The sequence below is a fragment of the Myotis brandtii genome, unplaced genomic scaffold (assembly GCF_000412655.1).
Source record: "Myotis brandtii unplaced genomic scaffold, ASM41265v1 scaffold10, whole genome shotgun sequence".
In the NCBI taxonomy this organism is placed as follows: Eukaryota; Metazoa; Chordata; class Mammalia; order Chiroptera; family Vespertilionidae; genus Myotis; species Myotis brandtii.
This window is the reverse complement of record NW_005353325.1, coordinates 2,266,842-2,294,740: the sequence shown is the minus strand read 5'-3', so window position 1 is coordinate 2,294,740 and position 27,899 is coordinate 2,266,842. Positions and strand designations below refer to the sequence as shown.

Below are 27,899 nucleotides of genomic sequence, written 5' to 3'. Positions count from 1 at the left end.
CTGTAAACATGTATGAGGTCAGGTATTTTTGTCTGTTTTGTTCACTGCTGCATCCACCTGTCTCAATGGTACCTTCAACCCATATAATACCACTTACCACTGCCCCTCTTTTCAAAACCACTGGGCTAGAGGATGCTAGCTTTTTACTTCCTCTTCCTGGCGTGGTCCTCCCAACTAGAATGACCTGAGACCTTTAGGGAAGTACTATTGCTCAGGTCCCACCATTTCACTCATCTTTTCATTCTGATTTAACTGCTCTGAGGGGGACACAGGCATTGGTGGTTTTAAAACAAATTACCCCAAGTGATTCTCACCCAGAGTTGAGAACCACTGTTCTAGGTTCTCAAACTTCACTGCTTATTAGTATAATATAGGGAGCTTTTCAAAATCCTGATCCCCAGGCTGTACTCTAGACCACTTAAATCACAATATCTATGGCGGTAGTTTTAAAGCTCCTTTTAAATATGAGAACCAGGCCAGTTCTTCTCAAACTGTAATCTATGCACAGTCGCCTGGGGACTTCGTTAAAACGCAGGTTCTGATTCAGTAGATCCACAGTGGGACCTCATATTCTGCATTTCTAACAAGCTCCCAGCTGATGTCAAAGGTGCAGATCCATGGACCACACCTTTCACCCCAGAGGACATTTACATCCAGTCCCTGCCCCCAAGGCTAACAGGATTCAGAGAGGGGAGCTCTGGTTTATGGGTAGGTGAAGGTATTTCAAAGACATTATACCCATTACATAAGGCCACAGACAACTTTCTAGTAGTTGCTATGGGCTTATCTTGCAAGAGTCAGCTACTACTCTCATTCTTCCTGTTATGAAGGTTAAAATACTCAATTTTCTACGCTCTCTTGCCACAAGCACACCCACACCAGCAAGTTCCACATAGTGAAATGCAACCAGAAGCACCTGGGCAAGGAGAGTTTGCCTTCCCCAATAACAAGCCAAGTCTCACCAGAAGGAAATCTCTTCCTGCTTGGAGCATGGCTTGGAGACCTGGAGTTGGCGTGCCCACCTGTGACTCAGAGGAAACAGGCGTGAAGAGGAAGGCCCACAGGTAGTGTTGCCAGATACAATATCAGATGTGCAGTTAAAGATACAGTTCAGATAAATAACAATATTTTAGTGTGTTGTGGTCACCTCTCCTGTTGGGGTTACCCTTAGAAATGGATGGACCCCCTCTCCCCCATCCCACATTTGGCCCCAGTGTTGAGACTGTTGACATCATACACATACCAAGAGGGTATGAGAGACACCGTGACTCACATCTTGAGAGTTTCTGAGGACATCAGGGAAGGCTCCCCAGCAGATCTGAAAGTAGCTGGAGAGAGCAGGTGGGAGACAGCCTTGGGGTTTTGTGGTGATGATGGGCGGGGCTGAGGTGCAGGGGCTGGGTGGGGCTTGCATGGTTTGAACTTCCAGCTGGTACCAAAGGAAGAGGCACCCAGCCTGTCTGATGAGCGTGCTCAGATGTGGGGCAGAAGGAAAAGGGAAAGTGATGGGGCTTGAAAGCTGTCAGCAAACATAAAGAATGGAGTCAGATTCTTTATTGCACTCTGTATGTTCCAAATATTGCGCGGGACATACTGATGCTAAATTTGTTTGTCTGAAATTCAAATTTAACTGGGTGTCTTGTGTTTTTATTGTTGCTGTTAAATCTGGCAATCCTATCTACAGAGCAGAGAAAGGAAAGAGCTTGGCTGCCTCCTGGAATTGCTCAGCCACTACACCAGGGGTCCTCAAACTTTTTAAACAGGGGGCCAGTTCACTGTCCCTCAGACCGTTGGAGGGCCGGACTATAGTTAAAAAAAAAAAACTATGAACAAATTCCTATGCACACTGCACATATCTTATTTTGAAGTAAAAAACAAAACAAAACGGGAACAAATACAATATTTGTATTTGCATGTGGCCCGCGGGCCGTAGTTTGAGGACCCCTGCACTACACCAACTCTAAGTCACCTACTTCCTGACTTCTTGTTCTTTGAGACAAATGAACCCCTATTTCCTTAAGCCACTACTAGTCAAATGTTCACCTAACTGAGGACAAGCCCATTCCTAAAGGACACCACTCTGCTGCTTCTTCCATTGGCAGTTTTTGCACTTGACACTTTTACTCAGGTCCAGGTTAGGTACCTTATTTCCAAGGTTGCTGAAATCTGCCCAACAAATTGAAAACAACCACAGAATGTGTGCATATTACATTTTAGCAATTTTTAAAAAATGACTTTGAAATTGGGATGTGACTTAGAACAGGTAGGGTCTTAGATTAGTTCTGTGTTTCTCAACCCTGGCTGCATATTAAAATCATCTGGGGAGCTTTTAACAAATAGTTGCCCGTATCCAACTTTCAGATGTTGTACTCAATTGGTCCGGGGTGGGGCCCAGGTATAGTAATTTCAAAAAGCCTCGTAGGTGAAATCATGTGCAGCCAGGGCCAAAAATCATTGCGCTAGATAAACTACTCTAAGTGCATGTAGATATGCTTACTCTGGGCCCACGCTTCTTGTGAAGTTTATTAAAAGGTGGAACAAAGGGAGAAAATGATCCATCAAAGCCTGATGACTAACAGCTGTCCCTTGCAAACCCACCATATGCTTGACTAGCCTGCCTGCCATTTCCCTGTTTCAGCCCCCAGAATGGCTATGGAATCACAGGGAAGGAGATACAGTGCCTTTTCACAAAGCGCCAGAAACCTGGAGGCAGGGAGCTCACATCTTCTCCTCACTTGGTTCACAGGTCTCTGGAGAAGATATTAAAGATGCTGAGAAACTGGTAGGATTTACTCTGTATATCTCATGGGGTGGGATGCGGGTGGGGAGCATACTCCATGCCTTGGTTTGTTGTGTTGTGGCATCTGCTGTTTGGGGGGAATGAAAGTCGATGAGTGGACTTGTGACTTTGAAGTCACCTCATTTTCTTGTCTGCTTGGTAGCAAAACTGAAAGTGTTTCTGCTTAGCGACATATTTTAGATCTCACCCTTTATGTCTCATTCATGATTCGGAAGTCACGGCCCTTCGGAGACCCTGGACACACAGAGGTGTCTGGTGGAAGTGGTTAATCCTCCCTCTGTTGGACTGTAAATTATGCTGAGGTTGTTCAAGTAGATCCCGCGCTCCAATGGAGAGTCCTTGCTTCATCCAGCCCCAGCTACTCCATGGTGCGCAGCTAAACAAATAATACAACCTTGATCTTGTTTGACCAGTTCCTCCACACTTTTGTTTTCCCTCTTGCTGCCGGCTAATCTTCAATCAGCAGGCACCTCCCCATAACAAGTGGAATGGCTGCGTGTAACCTGAATTGCATCGAGTTGCTTAAGTCCTTTTGATTCTGAACCAGATTGGTTCGCACAGAAAGCCATCATGGTGCCTGGAATGTGGGTCCTCCTTCTGCCCACATTAACTCAATCAGGCAGCTTCCCTTTGCTGAATACTGCAGGTCTCAGTTCTTGTTGAAAAGACCTACTGACCACATTACTTAAGTTTACACCCTGTAATCCTGAAAATAGACTCAAAACTGGTAGCTTTGCTCTTTTTCTTTTGTGCATGCAAGATTATTCAGAAGGAATTTAGTCCAATAAATAAAACCCAATTCTACCCATAAGAACTTATGTTCTGTCTGTTTCCTCTAAGGCTTGTACATTATGACCCAGCCTCCCAGTTCCATGAGTCAAGGAGAAGAGAGATCCCTTTTATTTAAATACTAGAGGCTCAGTGCATGAAATTTGTGCACTGGGCGGGGGGAGGGGGGTGTTCCTCAGCCTGGCTTGAGCCCTCTCCCATCCGGGAGCCCTCGGGGGATGTCCAACTGATGGCTTAGGCCTGCTCCCCCTAAGCCGACAGTTGGACATCCTTAGCTCTGCCGGGGAGGCGGGAGAGGCTCCCACCACCACAGCTACGCTTGCCAGCCATGAGCCTGGCTTCTGGCTGAGCAGCGCTCCCCTGGTGGGAGCGCACTGACCCTCAGGGAGCAGCTCCTGCATTGAGCATCTGCCCCCTGGTGGTCAGTGCACATCATAGCGAGCGGTTGAGTGGCCTTAGCATATCATTAGCATATTACACTTTGATTGTCTGAACGAATGACTGGATGACCAGACACTTAGCATATTAGGCTTTTATTATATAGGATATTTTACTTAAAACTCTTCTAGAAATATGCTGAAATGTTAACAGTGAAAACAAAGGCAAACTCTAATTGAGAGATGGAGACCTGAGCCAAAGGGCTATTTTGCTCATTCCTGGTTGATGGAACAATCTGTTTTAATGGGCCTGAGGCTACGGGATATCTTTGAGTTTATTTTCTGAATGTTTGTTGGGTACAAATAACTCAAGGAGGAGTCACATATCATTACCCAGGATTTATTCTAGGGGAGAGCTAGAGGTTTTCTCAGTGGAAACTAAACAATCAGGACTCTGTATTTGGTTTCCATGGTCGGTGAGTCCCTATGGAAGGCATTCAAGCTTTTGGGCCAGGATGAGTTGCATGCTGTTTACTGGTGGTCAGGAGTTACTGGCTGGATCATAGAAGGCAGAAAGTGGGAGGGGATTGTAGGAACATGGTACTTAGAGCATGGCTTCTTTATCTCCACTACTAACCCTGCCCATCTGCCTCCCCTTTCACCACCCCCCCCGAGTCAAGTAGTGGCTGGGGCTTTACAGGACTGGGTGGTAGGGAGGCCCATATGGTTTTAGGAATAAACCAATGCAGAAAACTGGTGTGAGGCCTGTCTCCTGTTCCCCCCCCCCCCCAGTCAAGTAGTGGCTGGGGCTTTACAGGATTGGGTGGGAGGGAGGTCCATGTGGCCTTAGTAGTACACCAGTGCAGAAAACTGGTGTGAGGCCTGTCTCCCGAGGGTTGGACAAGTTCCTGAGGCCAGTAGGTAGAGCTAAGCCTGCAAAGATTCCTACCCCCCTCAGCCCACCAGCCACAGGGAAGTTTTACATATAAAAACTAAAATACCGTCCTAGCCTGTTTAGCTCAGTGGATAGAGTGTCGGCCTGTGGACTGAAAGGTCCTGAGTTCCATTTGGGTCAAGGGCACGTACCTTGGTTGCAGGCTCCTCCCTGGCCTGGGCCCTGGTTGGGCTTGAGCAGGAGGCAACCAATCGCTGTGCTTCTCTCACATGGATGTTTCTCTCTCTCTTTTTCCCTCTCTCTTTCCCTCTCTCTAAAAACCAATGGAAAAATATCCTCAGTGAGAATTTAAAAAAATGAAAACTAAAATGCCTTCTAACTCAAAGGTTTTCGCCTACAATAATGATGTTTCTAGAGATTCAGTTTTCCCTCAAGAAGAAAGGACTTCATGACTTGTAACTGAAATAGAAAAAGGGTTGCTCAGATAGTCAGCTCTCTCAAAAGACTCTGTGTGTGTGTGTGTGTGTGTGTGTGTGTGCAACCAAAGCTTTCAGTTGGGAAGAATATGTTGCTCGTTGTTATACAATTTAACACTCTTTGTAACTTAAGCTCACCTCGTGGCTTCCTGCAGCCAGGGTGCCGAAATGTTTGTCTCTACAGACAACTTGCTGGTGAAAATCAGTTTGTTCTAACTCTGCTGGGATAGATATGCTGTTTCCAAGCCCTCCTTAGATAGGCCTACATTCCATGGATTGAGTAGTCTGGGGTATTGGGACACTTGGATTTTGGTTCTCATTCTGGCCCTAGGTAACTATGTGATTTAGGGAATTGCATATTATTTATAAAATGGCAGGAAAGAAGGGACATGGGACACAGGCTAGAAACAGGCCTTTCCTACCCTACACAATTCATTTCCATAGAAACAACTGAGCGGGTTGTTCTCAAATATGAGTACTAATCAAATCAGGGAGAATCGATCAAGTCATGGTGATGTGGTCTCTACATGAAACGAAGTTTTAGTAACACAGGGGCTCTAGAGGCAATTTGTGTAGGATTTGTAAATGTAAACTTTGATGTAATGCAATACTACCAAATATTTTTATACTGCTGTCTTCGCCTTCTTATAAATCTCTGGACTGAGAGATTTCATTATACTGACTGCTTTGAGCTCCTATCTTATTCAATGAAATTACTGGAAGATCAGATAGTGTCTCCTACCCTTTGTTCCAGTGACGAGTCAGTTATATGGGAGATAGTTTGTGGAGAGCCATTTCTAAAAAACAGGTTTGAATTTCAAGGAAATTGACAAAAAAAATTAACCTAAGTGCAGATATTTTAAAAAACCTTGAAACTTTTTTTTATAACCAACAAGTAAATGGGGATAATTTTGCCATTACATAAACTTAACTTCAATAAACTAAAAACTGAACTGCAACAAGCATAATTCAACCACATTATTTTATTGAAAATGAAAAATATACAGAAATATTAATTTAAAATTTATAAACTTTTAAAAATGAACAGTATTTATAAACATTTGAAAAATAGAAAACTTCATGACCACAGAGTTCATTCAAAATATCTGAGAACATTTCACATATATTCATATAAATTACTTTTCCACAAAGTTTGGTTGGAATGTGAAGATTGCAGTTAGTTCAATTTTATTAGTTTTATTAAGAAGAATAAAATATTTCTGTCGGAATCCTTTTGTATCGGTTTGTGTTGAGATAGTATAATGATGGAATTCATTTTCTGAGTTACTTAAAAGACTGTGTGTGTGTGTGTGTGTGTGTGTGTGTGTGTGTGTGCAACCAAAGCTTTCAGTTGGGAAGAATATGTTGCTCGTTGTTATACAATTTAACACTCTTTGTAACTTAAGCTCACCTCGTGGCTTCCTGCAGCCAGGGTGCCGAAATGTTTGTCTCTACAGACAACTTGCTGGTGAAAATCAGTTTGTTCTAACTCTGCTGGGATAGATATGCTGTTTCCAAGCCCTCCTTAGATAGGCCTACATTCCATGGATTGAGTAGTCTGGGGTATTGGGACACTTGGATTTTGGTTCTCATTCTGGCCCTAGGTAACTATGTGATTTAGGGAATTGCATATTATTTATAAAATGGCAGGAAAGAGGGGACATGGGACACAGGCTAGAAACAGGCCTTTCCTACCCTACACAATTCATTTCCATAGAAACAACTGAGGGGGTTGTTCTCAAATATGAGTCCTAATCAAATCAGGGAGAATCGATCAAGTCATGGTGATGTGGTCTCTACATGAAACGAAGTTTTAGTAACACAGGGGCTCTAGAGGCAATTTGTGTAGGATTTGTAAATGTAAACTTTGATGTAATGCAATACTACCAAATATTTTTATACTGCTGTCTTCGCCTTCTTATAAATCTCTGGACTGAGAGATTTCATTATACTGACTGCTTTGAGCTCCTATCTTATTCAATGAAATTACTGGAAGATCAGATAGTGTCTCCTACCCTTTGTTCCAGTGACGAGTCAGTTATATGGGAGATAGTTTGTGGAGAGCCATTTCTAAAAAACAGGTTTGAATTTCAAGGAAATTGACAAAAAAAATTAACCTAAGTGCAGATATTTTTAAAAACCTTAAAACTTTTTTTTATAACCAACAAGTAAATGGGGATAATTTTGCCATTACATAAACTTAACTTCAATAAACTAAAAACTGAACTGCAACAAGCATAATTCAACCACATTATTTTATTGAAAATGAAAAATATACAGAAATATTAATTTAAAATTTGTAAACTTTTAAAAATGAACAGTATTTATAAACATTTGAAAAATAGAAAACTTCATAACAGAGTTCATTCAAAATATCTGAGAACATTTCACATATATTCATATAAATTACTTTTCCACAAAGTTTGGTTGGAATGTGAAGATTGTAGTTCAATTTTATTAGTTTTATTAAGAAAAATAAAATATTTCTGTCGGAATCCTTTTGTATCAGTTTGTGTTGAGATAGTATAATGATGGAATTCATTTTCCCTTGAGTTACTTAAAAGGAGCTACTGTGACACACATTGAGAAAAGATGAAGAATGTATGAAAACTGGCAACTAATGGTCCTTACCTATCTAGTAATAAGACTTAAGAATTAAGATGTTGATTCAAAGAGAACTAAATTTTATTAATTGTCTCATCTATCAGACATGATGTAGGATGCTTTCCATGTATTGAATTTAGTACCCTTAAAATAAAAGAAAGGTGTTAATTTTATGTTACTAAAGCTAAACAGTTTTATGAATATTTTGCAATCTGAACTAAAAATAAAATCATTAACCATTAACCTAAGAATACAATTTACAAGACCAAAAATAAAATGAAAGTATTATGTTTACAGAATTAGGAAAAGCTTTCAATTTGGCTGTGTGAGGACAACTTTGTAATCCTTAACAACACAAGTGCAGATATTCACATAATAAACCTTCAGATATCATCGATATGAGATAAAGAAAGTGTATATTTTAAATATATACATATATGAAACTTCCAGTTAAGACTAACATGGTTAGTCTGAAAATGGGGATCCGGCTATTTATTCCTCCTCAGACAATATATCCCTATTTGGAGAAATTTATTCTGAGTTTAAGGTTTGCAATAACATTTTAGTTTTTCAATGCATATTGAAGAAGCCCACCAGGGATTTTTAGAGTATGTGAAATATTTCATTGTTTCTCAACATATTTCAACTCGTTAAAATTTTCTCAGTCTTTCTCCCGGGCTTATATGTCAACACCAGTTTATTTTCCAACCCAGGGTACACATGGTTCTTGTGTTCCAAGAACCTTCAACCTGAACACAATACACCAAGGGCAAAGCTTTGTAACAGGTGACATTTAAGAAACATCTGACACTGAAATTCACAGCCTCAGTGAATTTCCTCACCAAGAAGGATAAACCAATAAAGTTTTCAATAGAAAAAAAAAGTAAAACCATGTCTACATTTTTCAAACACTACCTTTTCCTACAAATTTGTGTTCATAGCTTATATATCTGATATACAATTACAGAGAAATAGCAGTCAACAGAGTAAACACATATTTGATCTGAGGTATCAACCCATGTATCTTCCATGGGTTATCAGTTTTCAGAAATTTAGAACACACTGAGTTGCACTCAACACTAAACTGCTGAAGAGATGATAACAGTACTTTAGGACTTGGCAGTCACCTCAGGTTGTCACTGTGAAATCAGTGATAGTACAGTAGAACTGATGAAGTGCTAACATCAGTTTAACAGAATTCTGAATAACAGAATTGTCTATTATTACCCAGGGTAGACATGAGCTAGATTGCAAACAAACAACATCACAGACCTTCGATGTTAGAAAAGATAAATCCAGTTAACCAGGAGGGTTTTTCTTTTTTGAATGTCACAGTTTTTTTGGGTTAGGATTTTTGTTTTGTTTTGAGAAAAGTAAGTTTAGAAGGCAGCTAATTTCTTCTTTTCTATTAAATCAACGAGTGATCAGAAATCTGTCCATAAACATGAAAGGCCACCAAAAGTGTTATTCCTGCTATGCACTTGAGACAGGAACACTTTATGTAAGTTTCAATACAAAAATTTTTTTTCTGGTAGTAGTTCCTGAGGTCTTAATATTTTGTTTTCTAGGAAGCTAACTCCCCTTCTTATTCTTCCAAAACACTTATAGGTAAAATATACGGCAAACATGGTCAGCGTGAGAGCCAACAGAAAGAGACAATCTACCAATTATTGTGGTAGGTTATGTATATTTTCAAAAAGGTTTGTAACTAATTATAATTTCCTGAATAAGCTGGAAAGTGCTCAATTTCAAGAGGATGATTATTATAACTTATTCAGGTTTTTCACAAAGATTCTTCTAGTTGTTTCCAAATAGTTTGTGGAAAAACCAACCTTTGGGAATTAAACATTTGAGAAAAACTGAAGTGTACAATATCATCCTAAAATAATGTAGCAATTGCTTTACAAAAATCTTCATAACAGTAAGAAAAAGAACCTTTGGGATAATAGTAAAATCAAGGAATAAAATGAATACAAGGATTTCCAAACTAAACTCACCTAGATGTCTCCAAAAACTCAATTTTGTCTTATGTTGTTCAGGTCTGAGTTAAAAGAACTCATGAACACAATCATTTGTGTTTCTTTTAGTAAAAAGAAAAAAAAAAGTGTTTCCTTTACTTAAGGTATAAAATATTTCCCTCCTCCATTCTCCCCTTTTTACTTGGTAGTAAAATCCTATGATATGTCAATAAATTACAATTACAATCCATAAGCTCTTCATGGACACATATTTCTTTGCATTCTAACACACCAGGAGCAGATTTCCAGAGCCGGCCTATTCTTCTCTTTAACACTCTACCCTTCAGCTACCATCTAGTTTAGCTAAATGAAGTTGGAAGGGGAGGGAAAGCATCAGTGATCTCACTTCTCAGTTTCAATAATTTGAAACTATGACTCATCAGAGAATGACTGATACTGTGCTTATCAGCACACAGTTAAGTTTATCTATTAATTACTATGAAACCAAGACTAGCAGCCAATGAAATGAAGAACCACCTGGCCGGTCCAAATATACTGTGACCAGAAGGAAAGAGATTTCAAGTTTGCAGAAATGAGAAACAACAAAAGTCTTCTGGAGGATGATCAAAATCTTGATTTTTCAAAGATGATGGCCTAAAATGAAGGCATTTTTATTTGGCCTTACATCTAAATTATTAGTTAGGACCTTAAAAATGTCAGCTTTCCTAATAGTTCTGCAGGTATTCCTTCTCCTCTCCAAGTGTCTCTTCATGGTTCAAGCCCAATGTTTGTAGAGACTTTGATCATTCACGAGTCCTGCTAAACAAGGTAATGTCATCCTCATATCCCGAGGTTGAACATTCTATATTCTCTAGTAAGACATACTTGTCTTCATTGCCATTCAGAGAGAGGGCTTCTTTCTGAGTGGCGGATGTCAGGTCACTCCAGGTGATGTCTGTGTTTTTAAAAGCATGTAGAAGGAAGATGCCATTGATAATGGTGAAGAACCCACTCAGGGTCCCGATGATATCTCCAGCTCTCATGCCATACCATTCTTGGAACAAGATGGCGGAGCACGTCACTACCATGGTCGTAAAGAACACATAGTAAATGGGAGTCACAAGCGATGTATTAAAGGTGTCTAGGGCCTTGTTGAGATAGTTAATCTGTGTCGTCACTGAAAGCACAAGTACAGCCAGCAAAACAAAGACCAGGGGGTTCTTGTAAACTGGCTTCCATTCCAATAGTTCTTTAATGGCAATTCCCAGGCCCTTCACAGAAGAAACTGAAAATGCTCCAATCAATGAGCAGATTGAAATGTAGACTAATATGTTGGTCTGTCCTTTCTTGGGAGCCACGATCAAAATCAGCACCAAGGCGATCATGGTAATGATCACAGCAAAGGAAATGAATCCTGTTAGGAAGAGAAAAGAATTAAACTTCAGAAAATGCTCAGAGGATCATGTCTTTGTGAAGTCTTATTAGTCAGGAGTTTAGGAGCACAGGTGTTTTAGAAAGAGAAGTGAGATTAAATGAAAAACAACAACAACAACACTTGACTGCATAGCTCTTTATATTTTACAATGGACTTTCCCAAACATGTCATTTGAATCTCCCAGAAAATACTGTGAGGCATGGAAGATATTGGCTGATTGATTGACTTTTTAAAAAAAATATATATTTTATTGATTTTTTTACAGAGAGGAAGGGAGAGGGATAGAGAGTTAGAAACATCGGTGAGAGAGAAACATCGATCAGCTGCCTCCTGCACACTCCCTACTGGGGATATGCCTGCAACCAAGGTACATGCCCTTGACTGGAATCGAACCTGGGACCCTTCAGTCCACAGGCCGAGGCTCTATCCACTGAGCCAAACTGGTTAGGGCTGACTTTTTATTTTTAGAGGAGTGGCCAAATTTGGGTTGGAGCATAAGTCTTTAGCCTCTCCTCTCCCCATGTCTTCATTTCATTGTGTAGAGAGAAAGCATGGACACAAAAGTAAGTTGTATCACCTTTTCAGAAAACTTGGAATACTCAGTGAAACTTAACTGTGTCTCTTAATGCACGACTTGGATTGTAGGAAGCCTATTACAATATTATTACAAATTCATTTGATGAAGAGAGAAAGTGGAGCAGAATTTGAGTGTTTCCTTTGGTTGAAGCACTGACCTGGGTCTCTCAATTTCATTTCCATTTCATGCAAAGAAGCGACTTCCTCTTCTTGTGGGGCATGGATAACCATCACAGTTGACCCCAATATACTTAATACGCAGCCTATTTTCCCATGAATGTTCAAGTGCTCATTTAAAAAATAGGAAGATAATATTGCACTGTTGGGAGAAGAAAAATAAATGACTCTTGTCCAATTACCTTTTGATTCCATAGCAGCTCAGAAGTCACATGGTGGCAGAAGCCACTGTATCCCAATCAACTGATCTGAATGTGCTACGTGACACTGAAAACCCTGATTAGTTTTAAAACACAGAAATGACAGTCAATCGTATCTGCTTAATTGCTTTTATATCTAAAGAGTAAAATAGACATTCTATACCCCTCTAAACTTCCCATGAACTTCGAAAAAGGGCGCGCTCAATTAATTTTCAATTTTTTCCATCTTTTCCATCTTATTGGCATGATACACTTAGAATACACATGTTCATGAAAACGTTAAAGAAAGATATATGCTTAAAGATTTACTCTGCTCAGGACTGATATTTAGCTAGAACACATAAGTACAATCATATGGGTTGTCAAAATATTGAAATATCTCCTTACCAGCTGCTCCTGCCTGATACTCTCACCTACCCAATGCTCCCACTACTTTGGTTGCCATGGTCTCAGGTAGTTCCAGGTTGGCACCACCATGGACACCAGACTGTGCCATCCTGCTTCTTCACCAGCAGGTATGCTGTGGCTCCTGCACACCAGCCTCCTTCCCCTGATGCCCTGGCATTCCCACCAGGGTATTACCAGTACCCATTTGCACACGAGACTGGTCAACTACCAGGTGTTTTCTAAGAGTCGCCCTGCTGTGGCCACTTGTGAGGTCTTCAGCCTCAGCAAAAACATAGCTGTCATTCACTGTAGACTATAGACAGTGTTCTAGTGCTTTATGTGTATTGACTCATTGAATTCTCAAAACAATCCTACAAAGAAGGTGGAAAGAAGTGAGTAGGCCTCGTCATAATCTTTCCACCATAGGTTGATAATGAATGGAGATAAAAGGAAAAGAAAAACAAACAAAATAGTTGCTTAGCTACAGAATAAGAGTTCATGGGCTCATTGAACACATTCATTTGGGATCATAAGAAAGACTAAGAAAGATTAGATCCACATTCTATGAATGGGGAATTTTTCCTGTTCCCAGTACTAAAAGAAACAAAGAGACCTCCAAACAGAAGTATCCAGTAGTAGATGCAAGACTTTTAGCCAGAGTTGAAATTTAACCCAAACACTATGCTTTTTAAAAGTCCTCTAATAGCAATGGTCATTAACCACTATGACAACAGAGAGGATTAAAAGGGCCGTGGCAATTTGTTCAGGTGAGAGAGAAAAAAAAATCTGCTTTGTTGAATCGTTGAAACATAACACACAATTACTTTATGTTAGCATCAAACCAAGCTCACTCTTATAGGTTTTCTAAAAAACAGTAAGGCCATCTATTTCCTATTTCTCCTACAATTTATGGTGTAGTCTTCTCAAATTACTTTTGTGATTTCTAGATTTTGTTTTGTGATATGCTTAGCAATATGTTTCTTGTGGGGTTAAGCTTATCATGGTTTTAAAATCCCTACAGAAGCCACACTCTTTCTGGCTCACGTACCTGATGAGAACACTCAGCGCGCCCAGTGGCGTGACCAGCGTGGCAGGTGCAAAAGCATAAGCTGCAAAGTTTGCAGCCTCTCCGGCTCCCACTGGAAAGCAAGCAGCAGCATTAATATAAAAGATGGACTTACTTGTCAGGAGAGAAAAACAAATGACAGATGCAAAGCTGTAGACTATGATCCCAAAGACACTGACAAGTTGAACAAAAAGGAATAATTAACTTTTTTTAGGGAGGGAGGAGGAAGATTGGTAATAGGGATGCAGATTAACCATGATTACCTGGTGATACAAGCTCAACTAACACAAAAGGTGGTGATGGATACACATCTTAAAGGACTTTCAAGAAAGATTTTAGTTATTTCAGTACCAGAAACATATATGGTCACTGATGAAATCTAGTAGAGGTGGCTTTGGAGTAAGCAGAGAATTATTCTGTTTGCTCAAGAATAACTACTGTTATGCAAATTAACAATAAAACAACTCCTAAAATTGGAATGCCCAGTAGAGATCTACTGCCTGGGCAGGGGACAACCAGACATGCCCACCACAGGCCCATGGAGCCAGGCTTCTCTGAATTGCAGATGACCAACAAGAATGTAACACTATCTTAGTAGCTCAGGGAGATCCAAGCACCCGTTTTAAAGTCATCATAATGTGCTCCAGCAATCCCTTTTTTAGCTGAGGAACTCTAAACTTCCATGAGCTAGTGTGATGCAAATAGCTTCTAGAGTGAGAGAAAACTCCTCTAAGAGCTGGGTCTTCTATTTGGGGCCAAATTATTCTCATGGGTCACAACTGAACACCTGAACACTTGCCCACGGAATGTAGTATTTCATGCTGGCCAACTATGCAAAATAAACTTATTGTAGAGAAAGTTCTGGAACAGATGAAAGACACCAGCATACTTTTTCTTTTCTCCTCTGGCTGCTATGCCCTAGCCCCAAGCCCCCAGCCAAAAGTACAGGAGTACTTAGCTTTAGGAAAACATCATAAGACAAACAGAAATAATTAGGAGACTCCTCTCATAAGAAGAGCAATGGCAGTTTTTTTTAGAATATTAAGCTTTCTTGAATACTTTATATTTTTTATCTTTATAGATGACTTTTCAAGAAGATAAAGGGCTGTACAAATTTATTTTTATTCATCATCTTTTTAGATTCTGCCATTTGTCAAAAGTATTCCAATTCTTTCTTATAATAGGATCTCACAGATACTGCAATAGTACAGGAAAATAAATGGAAGTTTTAAGGTTTCTGGCTACAGATGTAGATGACTAGCAACTGGTGTGAAACTGCAATGTATGAGGCCCTTTCTTTGGAAGTTAGAGGTTCGGGATTTAAGAAAGTTCAGAGGCATTAGGAGGGAGGTAGAAATCTGCAGAGGGGCCTGAGGGAGGTAAATGCCTTCTATTTGGACATCACCTTGGCATTTAGAAAGAACTTTCAGATGCTACAGAGCATTTAATCCTCAGAGCACGTTTAGGAGAAAGGGGAGTGCTGACAACCTCCATCTCTCCCTTTCAATGATTTTCAACCTTTTTCATCTCATGGCACACATAGACTAATTGCTAAAATTCTTCAGTATACCAAAACATATATTTTTTTGCCCATCTGACAGAGAAAATAGGTATAATTTTGATTCATTCACACTAAATGGCTATTGTTGGGTTGGCTGTTGTCATTTTATTTATTTGACAATCTAAGGGAAAAGAGGTCAGTGCCCCTGACTAAATAGTCAGGTATTGCATGTTTTAAAAATTCTAGCGGCACACACCAGGTGAAAATCACTGCTCTATCTGTTTAGTTGCCAAGCAGTCAGAGGGGACTTGAATTTATCCCTGTTTTGGTCCTGGCCAGGAAAATGTACCCATTCCTTAGAAAATATGTAGCTAGAAGAGTCCCAAATTTTAATTCAGTGCTGGGAAAATGTGGGGGGAAAGCATTTTCTTCAATTATTATGGAGAACAGAATAAGAGAAAGAGAAGTCCATGATAAAATATAACACTTTACATGTTAACTTTTCCCTTTGCATTCCAAGATAGTATTGAGAACATGGAGTGGGGAAGAAGGATAAAAAAAAGTTTTAAATAAATATGACTTATTTTATATATAAGGCAATATGTTATACTTGCAAAAGTTGCTAGACTTAAATGCCATCCTTACCAGGCAGTTAAATCAATCAATTTAAAATAATTCCATGTAATCTATTTATCATTTTGCAAGCAAACACTATTCTCAGCATTAAGGACTTACTTGAGAGTAATCCTGCCCACCAGAGCCATTCCTTGAGGTAGGAATGTCCACCTTGACCTAGGAAAAATAATAAAAATGGAAAGTAAGTTCTTTTTTAAAACACATTTTTAAAATATATTTTAAAAATATTTTTATTGATTTCAGAAAGGGAGAGGGAGGGATAGAAACATCAATGATGAGAGAGAATCATTGTTCAGCACAACCCTTTTTGGGGATCGAGCCTGCATGTGCCCTGACCAGGAATTGAACCGTGACCTCCTGGTTCATAGGTTAATGCTCAACCACTGAGCCACACTGGCTGGGCAAAATTAAGTTCAAACGTGAAGGAAGGTTTGGAGAATTGACTTCTAGCTACTGGAATATGGTTGGAAAAGGCAAGATTAAAGCTATATCAGTATACTTAGTCTTTTAGCCTATTTACGTGGCCATTTCCAAAGATCCTCTAACACTTTCTAGTATTATATTTTGCAATATTTTACCCAAGTCATTTTCTTTCTAGTTTAGGTGTTTAGTTATAGGTGTTGCCATATAGATTTTTTTTTCAATACAGATCATCTCTTCCTTTATATAGAATAGTTTCTTCTTTTATCTCTATGCTAAAAAGGCCTTTTATTTTTTTAATTTAACTCTAACCTATGTATTATTTATTTTGATGAATGGTATAGAGTAGAACTTTGATATTTTCTTCCTCTAATTTTTGCCACTTGTCTCAATACTTTTGATTGAATAAGACATCCTTTCTCCAGTAGCTCAAAATGCCACTTTTAAAAAATCATACATTAAATTGTTGTATGTACTTGGGTCCCCTTAGACATTTTTAGTTATCTTTTATTGTTTTGTCTTTTTAAATTAAGATAGCACTATCGCATGTTCTATTTTCTGGTGGTGTAAATCTCCCCTCAATAGTACTCTTTTATAAACTTGCTTGCACAATTTATAGTTATTTATTTTTCCATATGAACCTTAGAATAATATTTAGCTCTGTTATAATATTATTCTTGATAAGAATGAATATGAAATTCATGGTTAATGAAGGATAGTCAAGCAGAACTATTTAGCATGTTAAATGTCAGTATTAACAGCAACCTAATTCTATGGCTATCCATTTGATTTAACAAATATTTATTGGGTGGCAAACACTATGCTAGGGAAGGCTCCTGTTCTTGTGAATCTACTATTAATAAATAATTAAACCCATTGACAAGTAAACAAACAATAAATGTACAAGGACAAGTTATTCTAGGTACAATGAAGGAAACCATTAGTGCAAGGACAGAGCATGCTGGTGTGGGAGACCTGCCCAGAGAGAATGGTCAAGGAAGGCCCTTTTGGGGTGATGGTATTTAAGCTGAGATCTCAAGGAGGAGTCAGGCAAATGAAGGGCTGGGAGAAAAGAGTTCCAGGCCGAGGGGAAAGACTTGAGGTGGGAAAGAACTTGGTATATTCCAGGAACCAGAGAAAAGTAGGTGACTGGGAGCGTAGGGGAAGATGAAGCTGGGGAGGTAGCAAGGACCAATTCATGCAGGAGGTCAGAGTCTGTGGGAAGATGTTAAATTGTATCCCGAGCACAGGATCTGACTTTGACCCTGAGCCTGCAGAATAAAGCTATGAAAAGAAGAACCTGTACTACACTCCAAACTTCTAGAAACAAGAATTTTAGACTTTCCCTAAAGGAGACACAGCTGGTTCAATCCTGGAAACTGCTGAGAAAAGAACTGCTACCAATGTAGATAGCTACAATAAATAGACAGGAGCATGATGACCTTAAAATAGGGTTATTCCTGCAGTTAGCAACTTGAATTCGTTAGTTGCATCCGTTTCTTACCAGCTCTAGTAACGCCCTTGTTGGCCAGTTGCAAGAGGCCCTTCTTTTTCAATATGAAGCTGGAGCCAATAAAAATACTGGAACTTACAGCCAGGACCAGGCCCACATAAAGACTGTACTTGTTTTCTACATTTGCAGAAATGCTCAAGTTGGTTAGGCTGGAATTCAGGTCCCTGTGGAGGACAGGAGAAGCCAGCAGCTGTGACACATTTGTGATCTCACACCAAGCCTGGGAGGAGTTTGGACAGACCAAAGACAGCACGTAGCCTGGAAAAAAAGGAAAGAAGAAAATGTCAACAAACAATAGGGAGATGCATTCATGTTTACTCCCCTTCTGCAAGAAAGAGAAACTTGAGTGGACAGCACTGAAACTCCATTTTCTATTGCACGAAGGGAAGTGCCCAGCAGATGGTGCACATGCTTGATTTGGCTGACATAGGTCCTTAAAAAATGTTTAAATTTGTTTACTTTTTATTATTTAAACTAGAGGCCCAATGCATGAAATTCGTGCAAGGGGCTCGGCCCTTGCAGCCATGGTGGCTTGCCTTGGCCCTCGCAGACTTTCATCCAGAAGGTCGTCCAGAAGGATGTCCGAAGGTCGTTCAGCTGTCTGGTCTAATTAGCATATTACTATTTCATTATTATTTAAATATGAGAGATTGTACATCAAAGTCTGGGCTCCTCTTATAAATTGGAAACTTTTGGCAATAGTTGGTTCTTTGTTCTAGAAAAACAGTAACCTGCTCCAGCAGCAGGAAGCTGCTTAGATCTGGCTTGCACTCAGAAATTCATCACAGTTCCCAACTCCTCCCCCCCGTCCCCCCACATCCACTTCTCTCCTTCACAGTGTCAGTCTGTCACCTGGAAAGCAGTGTCTGTGACACCTGAATGTCGGGAAAGGGAACAGCAACCCATTGGTCCAGAAATCACCACCTTACAAGAATTTAGTTAAAGCATTTGGTGGGGTATGAATTGTGCACTTCAAAAAATGTGTTTAAAAATGGGTTCCATTTTCTGTACCACATTCCCTGAAGGGAATGATTTTTCAGGCCCACTAACCCACCTCTGCCTAAATAAAATAGAACCTGAAAGAAAAATGAGTTCACCATCATTAGGCTTTATTTTAGAGCTAGAGGCCAGGTGCAAAAAAATTCATTTACTGGGGAGTGGGGGGGGGGCGGTTGTCCCTCAGCCTGGCCTGTGCCCTCTCACAATCTGGGACCCCTCCGGGGATGTCTGACTGCTGGTTTAGGCCCAATCCACAGGGATCAAACCTAAACTGGCAGTCGGACATCCCTCTCGCAATCCAGGACCGCTCGCCCCTAACCACTCGCCTTCCTGCCTGCCTGCCTGCCTGCTCACCCATAACCGCTGGCCTGCCTGCTCAGTGTGCATCATAGCAACCGGTCATTCTGCCTTAACGGTCGCTTCGGCTTTTATATATATAGATGGGATTCAAGTAAGCATGTAAAGTTACTGAACACAACCCATTATTATTGAAAGGAGTTTTTAGGGGTAAAATAGTCAGGTTTAGGGAGTCTTAGGAATTAAGAGGCCCATGGGGAAGGGAGGCACAGTTGGTTGGGAACTTGAAGCTGGCAAAAGGCATAAATTCACAAAGAAGAGAAGGTGCCACAAAATAAGGGGAGAGGAAGACACCCATTCACAGAAGATAAGGGGAAAGACACAGGGAGTAGAGAAACAAGAGGGAGAAAGAGGAAAATAGATTTTTCACATGGTATAGAGAATTCTACCACTGAAGGGGGGAGAGAGAAAGAGGGTCCCCATGTAGGGTTTGAGCTTTGAAGCTGCTATAGTGACCAATAAGAAGGGAGCATCAAAAGACAAAGAACTTCAGCCTTTATAAGCCTTAGGAACAAAGGGCTCAGTGGACTACCCCTTTGGGGACCCCTTCACCACGTGGGAGTCTGTACTTGTTCCCAATCAATTTCCACCTTTTCATATGCCACCTTTTGTCCGTGGCTTCACTCTTCGAATCCACCTGGACAAGAACCCAGGAAAGAAATCACCTTTGCTTGCTGCCCAGAAAAAAACCACGTGTTTCAGTTTGGCTTCCGCATTTCATTATATAAGTATCTTGGAATTTTAAGGCTAAACACTAAAACACCAAATGGAAACATTTGACACTATATTGCAAACTTTTTGTAATCTGTTCTCTACTTAAAAAGCTGTCAACAGGTGACATCGTGATTAGATTTTTTTTTACTGTCTTCTCAACTTTTTTTTCATTACAAAGCCACATTTTCTCATTTTGAATTATCCTAAAAAAAAAGGGCAAAGAAAAATTAATCAAGTAACAAGTTTAGAATTGAATAAAAAAAATCAGTTTTACATCTCAAAAATCTTAAGAATGCATAACAAACTAAAACAAAACAACAAAATCAGTTTGATCAAATGATGTCTTACCAACAAAACTTTAATAATTGGATGGATGCCTCCCTGTCAAACATTATGAAGACATCTGAATTTTACTACATATAAAGTTATGAAGCAACCAAAAAGTTCAGGTCAAGAAAAAGGTAAAAAAAAATGTGAATTTAAGCTTTCCATGATTATTATTTCATTTATCTCTGCAACTTGAAGATGAATCAACTTTGATTCAGAGATAGAGGATAAATTCTGAGACAAAAGTTATATTCTGAGGAAAATTGTATAGTCTGCGGTGTTTACCTATGCCGCCATCTTGGTCCTATCTACTTCAAGGATATTCTATATCATTGACAAATTTTCAGTCAGGTTGTCTTACTAAGAACTGCAGTAAGTTTTCAGACAAACTAGACCTGTTCTGGGCACTGTTCATTTCATTTAAACCCCAAGAATGGAAAGTCATTTTAATAGTAAGAATTTCCATTGGTTTAATTCATGAGAAAACATGTGATTGACTTCCCAGTAGATTCCATGGCTACATTAATGTCACTTTCTGTGCAGTAACATAACCATTCCAAAACTTCATCTCTGAAAACAGTGTGGGTGGACCTCATTCCAGTGAAACAATATTCTTTTTAAGCTGTTGACACAGCAAAATGTTTCCAACATTTTAGGGGGTGTGGGGGCAGAGGGTGATAAGGGACAGCAAATAATCTTTGTTGCATTTTGTAAGTTCTCATTGTAAGTGGCAGACATTAATGCTGCATGTTTTATGGCAGGCCAAATAATAAAAATCTTGTCTAGTTACTGACCTTAGAACTTATTTTATGTTTTGGGTGTATGTTAAGGAGAGAGCTTTCAGCAGATGTGACTGAAGGAGGGAGTGAGGGAGGAGATGGTGAGTTGGTGGGTGTGGAGTGGAGAGCAGCAGGGGCGAGGAGGGTGAAACAGGATATGTGGGCAGGGACTTTGGAGTGTTCCAGAGGAATCAGAAAAATCTCCAAATCAGAGTTGGCTTTTTAAGATTTGTGTGAGCAAAGTAATTATATGGGGAATTTAATCCAAATTTTATTCGACATAGAAAGAAAATTTATTACATTCATTATTTTTCATTTTAATCGACACTGCCAATAACCCTCTAAAGTGATTGTACCAACTTATACTCCTGCCAGCAGGGAGCATACATTAGTTCTTTGATGTTGTTATTACTTAGTTTTCTAAATATTAACTAATATTTAGAAAATATGTGTCAGTTATAAAGAAAAACAATTCAATAGACACTAATGAATCAACCACCCAATTTAAGAAATAAGACAGTACCCCCTCAGAGGTAACGACCATCCTGATTCTCCTTTGCTTAAAAAGTTTTCCCTGTGTGATTATATCTTCAAACAATAAATTTAGTTTTGCCTGTTTTTGCACATATAAAATATAATCATTCTGTATTCTCTGGTGACCTGCTTGTTTTTGAGATTTATTGATGTAGATGCATATGGCTAGGGGCCCCCCCCCCCCCAGTGTTCTATAGGATCCCACTGTATGACTATCTCACAATTAATTGTTGTTTTATTGTTGGTGAACATTTGGGTAATTTGCACTGTTTTTGATTTTACAAACAGTATTGATAATTTCTCAACTATGTTGAAACATATGTACTTGATATATGACAATTGTTGATGCTACAAAAATAGCAGTTTCATATGGTTCAACTTAATATATATCTTCTATGTATAGGTGTGAGAGTTTACTTACACACACACAATTTAATAATTTAAAAACAATATTACATTTCCTATAGGAATATATGCCTTTTCCCTTAAGCTCTATTACTATCTGTAATTATGGGCAAGTTGAGTAATCAATCACTCTTAGCTTCAGTTTCCTTATTTCTAAAATGAGGGCATTTGACTTGATTCTGAAGATGCCTTCTATAATTTGGTGGTTTGATCATAAGCTATCTTTGTTCCAGAATAATTTATTGATGATCCTGGTAGCTCATAAATGTTGCCAATGGACCAGCTCTAAACTCACAAGCACTTTTAGTTGGAAGGCATTTTAAAGAAACAGATGCCAGGATATTAAGTGACTTGCCAAAGTCATGTAACTGCCCAAACCAAGACCAAGTAGCTATAGCTAATGTTGAGAGAGAGAGAGAGAGAGAGAGAGAGAGAGAGAGAGAGAGATCAGTGCAGCACCAATTTCGAGCCAGAGGGGAACAGAAGCTATGCTGGACTCATGTACTGCAGCTCTGGGTCCTGGCCTTTCTCCTGGACTGGTGGGGACAAGTGTGTGCCTGTGGCCCCAGAGGCTGTACTTTTGCATCGAGATGGAGCTGAGCCACCTGGTCATGGGTGAGACATCGGGCACGGTGTGCCTGAGGGCAGTTCTTTGTTTTCTCTCAAGTATATCTTGCCACTGTACCTCAAATCCTCCTATGTGTGCATTCCTGAAATGCATTTTCTGTAATACAGTGGAATGATCCTAGTTCCTCTGGCAATACCACAAGAAGGAGACAAATCCAGATGGACATGTAGCCTGATGCAGAGATACCCAGGGAACCCAGTCGACATTAGTCAACTATCAGCTTAACTGCAGACACATAAGCATGAATATACAGGGTGAGGCAAAGCAGATTTACAGTTGTGAGTATGGAAAACAGAGTTTATTATTGTATTATTATTTATTAATGATTGTACTGTTTTCAATACAAACAACTGTAAACCTACTTTTGCCCCACCCTGTATGATTGTTATTTTAGCCACTGAGTTTTGGGTTGTGTGTTATGTAGCAATAGCTGACTGACACACCTACCTATTCCCATTAGCAAAGTAAAGGATGAATGAAATTTCCTTGTGTCCCTAAATTTATTCTGCAGATAACATTTTTATTGAGTGTCTATTATCTGCCAGGCATTTTCTAGAAGCTGGGGATACAACAGTGAACAAAAGAACATTCCTACTCTCTTATAGTCATTCTAATGAGGGGAAAATAAGATAGACAAATGAACTAATAACTACATAATATGCTGAGTGCCATGGACAGTGGTAAAAGCAGCATAAAGACATACTTTTTAAAAAACAACATTAAATGTAAAACCTCTCTGCTAAGTATAAATGCAAAAATCTTGAGGGGGCAGTTTGCTTGCAGGTAGGAGGGACTGCAATCAGACAGGCTGGCTGGGCTGAGTGATCAGGTTGAAGGATAGCAGAGGACAAGATCAGGTGAAAAGAGCCTTTACATAAGTAGGTCCGATGTTGTCATTTCTGCTTCCCAAATTCTACAATGGCTTCCCTCCTCATTCAGAAAAAATATCCAAAAGTCCCACCACAGTTTACAAGGGTCTACAGAATCCTGCCTCCAGCTACCTCTGCAACCTCATTCCCTACTATTGTTTTTTTTTTCTCTGTTCCTTTCTTAGGTTAAGTTTCTTCTCACCTTAAAACTTTTAAGTAACCCTTACTTAGCCTGAGTAGTGAAGTAGTAGCTGGCTGATGAGGAGCTACCTCCTCAGAGAGACCTTCTCGGTCTTCCCAATCTAAAGGAACTTCTCAGTCAAGTTCCATCATATCACCCTACTTAATCCTGCCAAACAAACTTCTCACAGTTCAATTATGGTTTTATATAGAACAGTATTGTATATCCGTAAAGCTTTTCCATTAATTCATTCAACAAAATAGTTGTTGAACATCTACCACACAAACATATGTTAGGTATTCATTTATTCAACACTTAGTGAATTCTTACTGAGTACTTCCTGTGTGCCGTGCCCTGTTCTAGGAACCTGCAAGATAGTGATCAACAAGGTAGGTAAACAGGTTTCTGTTCTCACAGAGCTGATGATTTTAGTGAGAGAACAAACAGAGGAACAGGAGTAAGGGGAGCAGAATAGAATGAGTAATAATTTTGAGTAAATTCGGAAATCATTCATAGTAGACTACATATCAACTCTGTTAGGATGAGGAAGAAGCCCATTATTTCAATTAACCAAAATAAAATTGAAAAAATACTATTGATTTTTTTTTAAGTTAAAAACCTGTATCTTCCCACCATCAGTGTGTTTGGAAGCTAAGAATTCCAATAATTAACGATCAGATTTCCTACATAAACTGTTGTTTTCACTTTGCAATCTGTATATTACTAAAGTCACTAAACTGTTAAGATAAAATTCCCATAAAGTTAATAAATGATTAATGAATGAAGATGCAGGAAAAGAACCCAAGGACTAATATTGCAATAAGGATGCATTTATATCAAGGTTTTTAAACCTTGATACAGTTCATATTAAATATTAAACTAAGCAATTAATAGTATATTGTTTTCTGAACAAACTTTAATGGGAAATTTTTACTACCTTTAAGCACTTTTAAATTTCACCACTTAGAAAATCTCTGGAAGGCTGGGAAAACAACTTGTGCAAAAACTTAAACTTGTAGTAAAAATCAACATATAAGCCACTATATTTTACACCGAAAATACAGCTTGTCCTGATAATACAGGTTGTGTTCATTTGGTGGAATTTTGAGACATGTTTACAATATGGATGTTTTTAAAGACTAAAATCTCAGAATCATTATACTGTATACCATTGAACCAAGAGGCCAGAGAATGGAGATGGGCTCCTACAGAAAAAATAAAGGCCCCAATAATTTTGTGCTTAGTTTGATCACTAATTATGAAACCTTATTCAATTCTCTGGGCCTTGGTTTCTGTATCTGTGAAAGGATATAATGGTTACCTAATAAAACTCACAGAATTGAACATGTGTGAGGGCAAACTGGTATATTTTTACGTTAACCTGTTTTGAAAATTTAGGATTCTATACATGGAAAAAAACAGATTATATACATGAAAGTGGGACACAACGCTCATCAGTACATGAGAGATATAGCCAGTTCTTAAAGAAGTGCACAGTTCCTGAATCTTCTCCTCTCAAAACCATGAAGATAGGCTGCATCAATTCTAAAACCACCTGTCATTTGTCACTCTTCTGGTTGGCTGCACCCTGGGAAGGTGGCTCACTCAAAGAAAACTTGGAAAACCACTGGGTCCCTCTCCATCTCCAATCCTCCCCACTGCCAAACCAGGTCAGAATTCTCAGGAAGGTGCCTTGGTGTCCCCTGGCACACGGTCTTCATGCAGTTGGTGCTTCACAGGTGATGGGTGTATTTCTTACATTCTATTTTCATCATGTCATACTTTCATGTTAATAAAGCTCTATTGGAGTCAAATTAAAACATGTAAGATAGGTGACATAATGTAAAAATCCCGAATTAAAAAAATAACCTTCATGTGTGTTTAAATTTAATTTTTTGAGATAATTTTGGATTAGAAGGCCTTCTAAAGCATCTATAGTGTTCAAAGTAAAAACCACACTACGGGGTTCACTCTTTCTGCATTAAAGTACAACCAGAATGCTCTATCCTCAGGTCTTATGATGGACTCCTTGTCATTTGGGTCTCAGTGCATATGTTTCTTTCTCTAAGGAGTCTTCCCTGTGTACCCGGTCTGAACATCCCAAGTTTCTCATTACATTATCCATGACACTCACCACTCTTGTCCTTTTTTAGTCATTGGTTTCTTGCATATTATCTGTCAAATAGACAGTTAGCTGCATGGGAGCAGGGACCTGGCCCTAATGTCTAGATCAGACTCTCTTGCAAATTCCTCTGTACTAGCCCTAGGCAGATGCCTGGTACATGGGACTTATTAAAATTGAGACCTTACTCCATGTCAGGCTCCCTATGTAATCCCACCTGTTTCTAATCCTCACAACTGTAAACTGTAGGAATTATTCCCAATTTTTAGACCAGTGATTCCCAAAGTGGGCGCTACCGCCCCCTGGTGGGCGCTGCAGCGATCCAGGGGGGCGGTGATGGCCACAGGTGCATTTGTTTTAACTTTTTTTGTATTACCTTTCTATTCTGAGTTCAATAAATAGTTTCATAATTTCAAACTTCAATGTTTCTAATTTACACCTTTCTTTACTATATTTTACGAAAAAGGTAGAAACATTAATACATATATCTTTCTGTTTAATTGCTATTAAAATTTAAAAAAAATTAATTTCCAGGGGGCGCTGAGTAATATTTTTTTCTGGAAAGGGGGCGGTAGGCCAAATAAGTTTGGGAATCACTGTTTTAGACGAAGAAAGATTCAAGGAGGCTGAAATCATAGCTGAGAAGACAGTCTGATGCTCAAGTCTAACCCCCTTCCCACCACTACTGACAATGTGGATTCCGAATCTTTCCCCCCTGTCTCCCACACACTAATTACCACAATTAACCACAGGGATGAAGCACTGAGCTTAAATATTTCTTCTTGGAACTAAATGTATTAGCAAAGCAGGGAAAACATCAGGAAGTTCAAACAAGCTGGTGGAGCCCACACACCCTCCTCACAGATCCTTGGGTAAACAAGGGTGGATGGGTTAGTAGCAATTTAACTTATTGGTTTAGGAATTATTTTGACAAAGGTCACACAACCTGACTATCTAGGAAATCTACATCCAGCTGCCTTAGTAACCTCTTCCAAAATCTCAGCTTTTGAAGAGTTTGTGAACGGTTCAGGCATTTTCTCTTTCTTTGTGTCCCTTTTCTCTCTCTCACCATAGTTTTGACTTTTGACTAGTTCACTGCCTTAAAAGCAAACAACAACAACAAACCTCTCCAAATCCAGGAATAAGCTGGAGGGACCAAGAGGAGAGAAAACCCGGGAAGTTGCCAGCAACTTTGGGAAAGGCATATAGTTCCTGTCAGGCCCTTCACTGTCCTCTCTGCCTATTTACATTCTCATCAGATAAATTACAAGTTGCCTTTATGTGAAAACCGTCACAATTTCCAGCTGATACACACTCTTCCTGTCGCACCCACACCCACCAGCCCCAATTTCCGTCCCGGTTCGGGGCTGTGACGTGCCCTGTGACTGCAGACAGCCTGCGGGTGTTGTAAATACCTGGGCGCGGGCAGGGGCTGAAACCCCAGCCCAGCGAGCAGTACGAAACCGACTCATGACTGTGCCCAGTTCTCTTCTCCTCTCGGTTGGGCTCTCGCTTCAAGCAGCCAAGAAGTGACTGCACAACGAGTCAGACGCGAGAGTAGTGGGACCGGGGACTTCTCATCTGGAAGTGAGAGATGTGGGCGGCCCAGGCGGGTCGCGCGCTCCCCCGCGGTCCAGGGCGCCTGACCTTTCGCAGCCACGGAGGGCGCAGCACAGGACTCCGGTCCCCGGGCACGCCCTCTGGCCACTGGATGACGGCGACAGAGGACTCTGGAAGTGAGTCAGAGTGGCTGCAGGCGTCTTTCTCAGGTGAGACTTGGAAGTCTTCCCACAGCATCCTGAATTCCTCCGTCGTAAGACTCAGCATATTGTAATTTACAGGAATCTCCCTTCCGCCCTGGGGTGGGAGCCACGCAGGTCTTGTTCGGCTGACACGGGCTTCCCCACCGAGACTGGCACGTTGTAGGCGCCAATAAGTAGCTGTTGCCTGGCTGGGTACTGGCTGAGCGACTGGATGCATGCATGCACGGTGAATGCATCAAGAGTCGGTGTGAGTCCCTTCCTCGCCTCTGCAAGGACCCGGGACAGCCCATTCGATCTCATCGCCACCCAGATGCCAGGTCCCCCGGCTCGGGGCAGACACTCACCTTCTCGGCAGGGCTCTCCGGGCGGCAGCCTCACCTCTCCCCCCATGGCCCCCAGGCGGGCTTCCCC

The 27,899-nt window shown here is 40.1% G+C and overlaps 1 protein-coding gene and 1 long non-coding RNA gene across 2 annotated transcripts; both read right to left on the bottom strand.

The window, feature by feature from the left end:
* Nucleotides 1-7,853: 7,853 nt before the first annotated feature.
* NIPAL1 (NIPA-like domain containing 1) lies at nt 7,854-27,893 on the bottom strand. The gene is made up of 6 exons (XM_005853141.2): nt 27,833-27,893; nt 17,802-18,068; nt 15,977-16,033; nt 13,723-13,813; nt 12,069-12,229; nt 7,854-11,313 (listed from the first exon to the last, which is right to left on the bottom strand). Exons 1-6 carry the CDS (start codon nt 27,876-27,878, stop codon nt 10,703-10,705), a joined length of 1,233 nt encoding a protein of 410 aa, XP_005853203.1. The 5' UTR covers nt 27,879-27,893; the 3' UTR covers nt 7,854-10,702.
* LOC106724989 lies at nt 24,503-27,686 on the bottom strand. Its single transcript, XR_001360816.1, has 2 exons — nt 27,141-27,686; nt 24,503-25,403 (listed from the first exon to the last, which is right to left on the bottom strand). It is a non-coding gene; the product is annotated as an uncharacterized LOC106724989 (long non-coding RNA).
* Nucleotides 27,894-27,899: the final 6 nt, after the last annotated feature.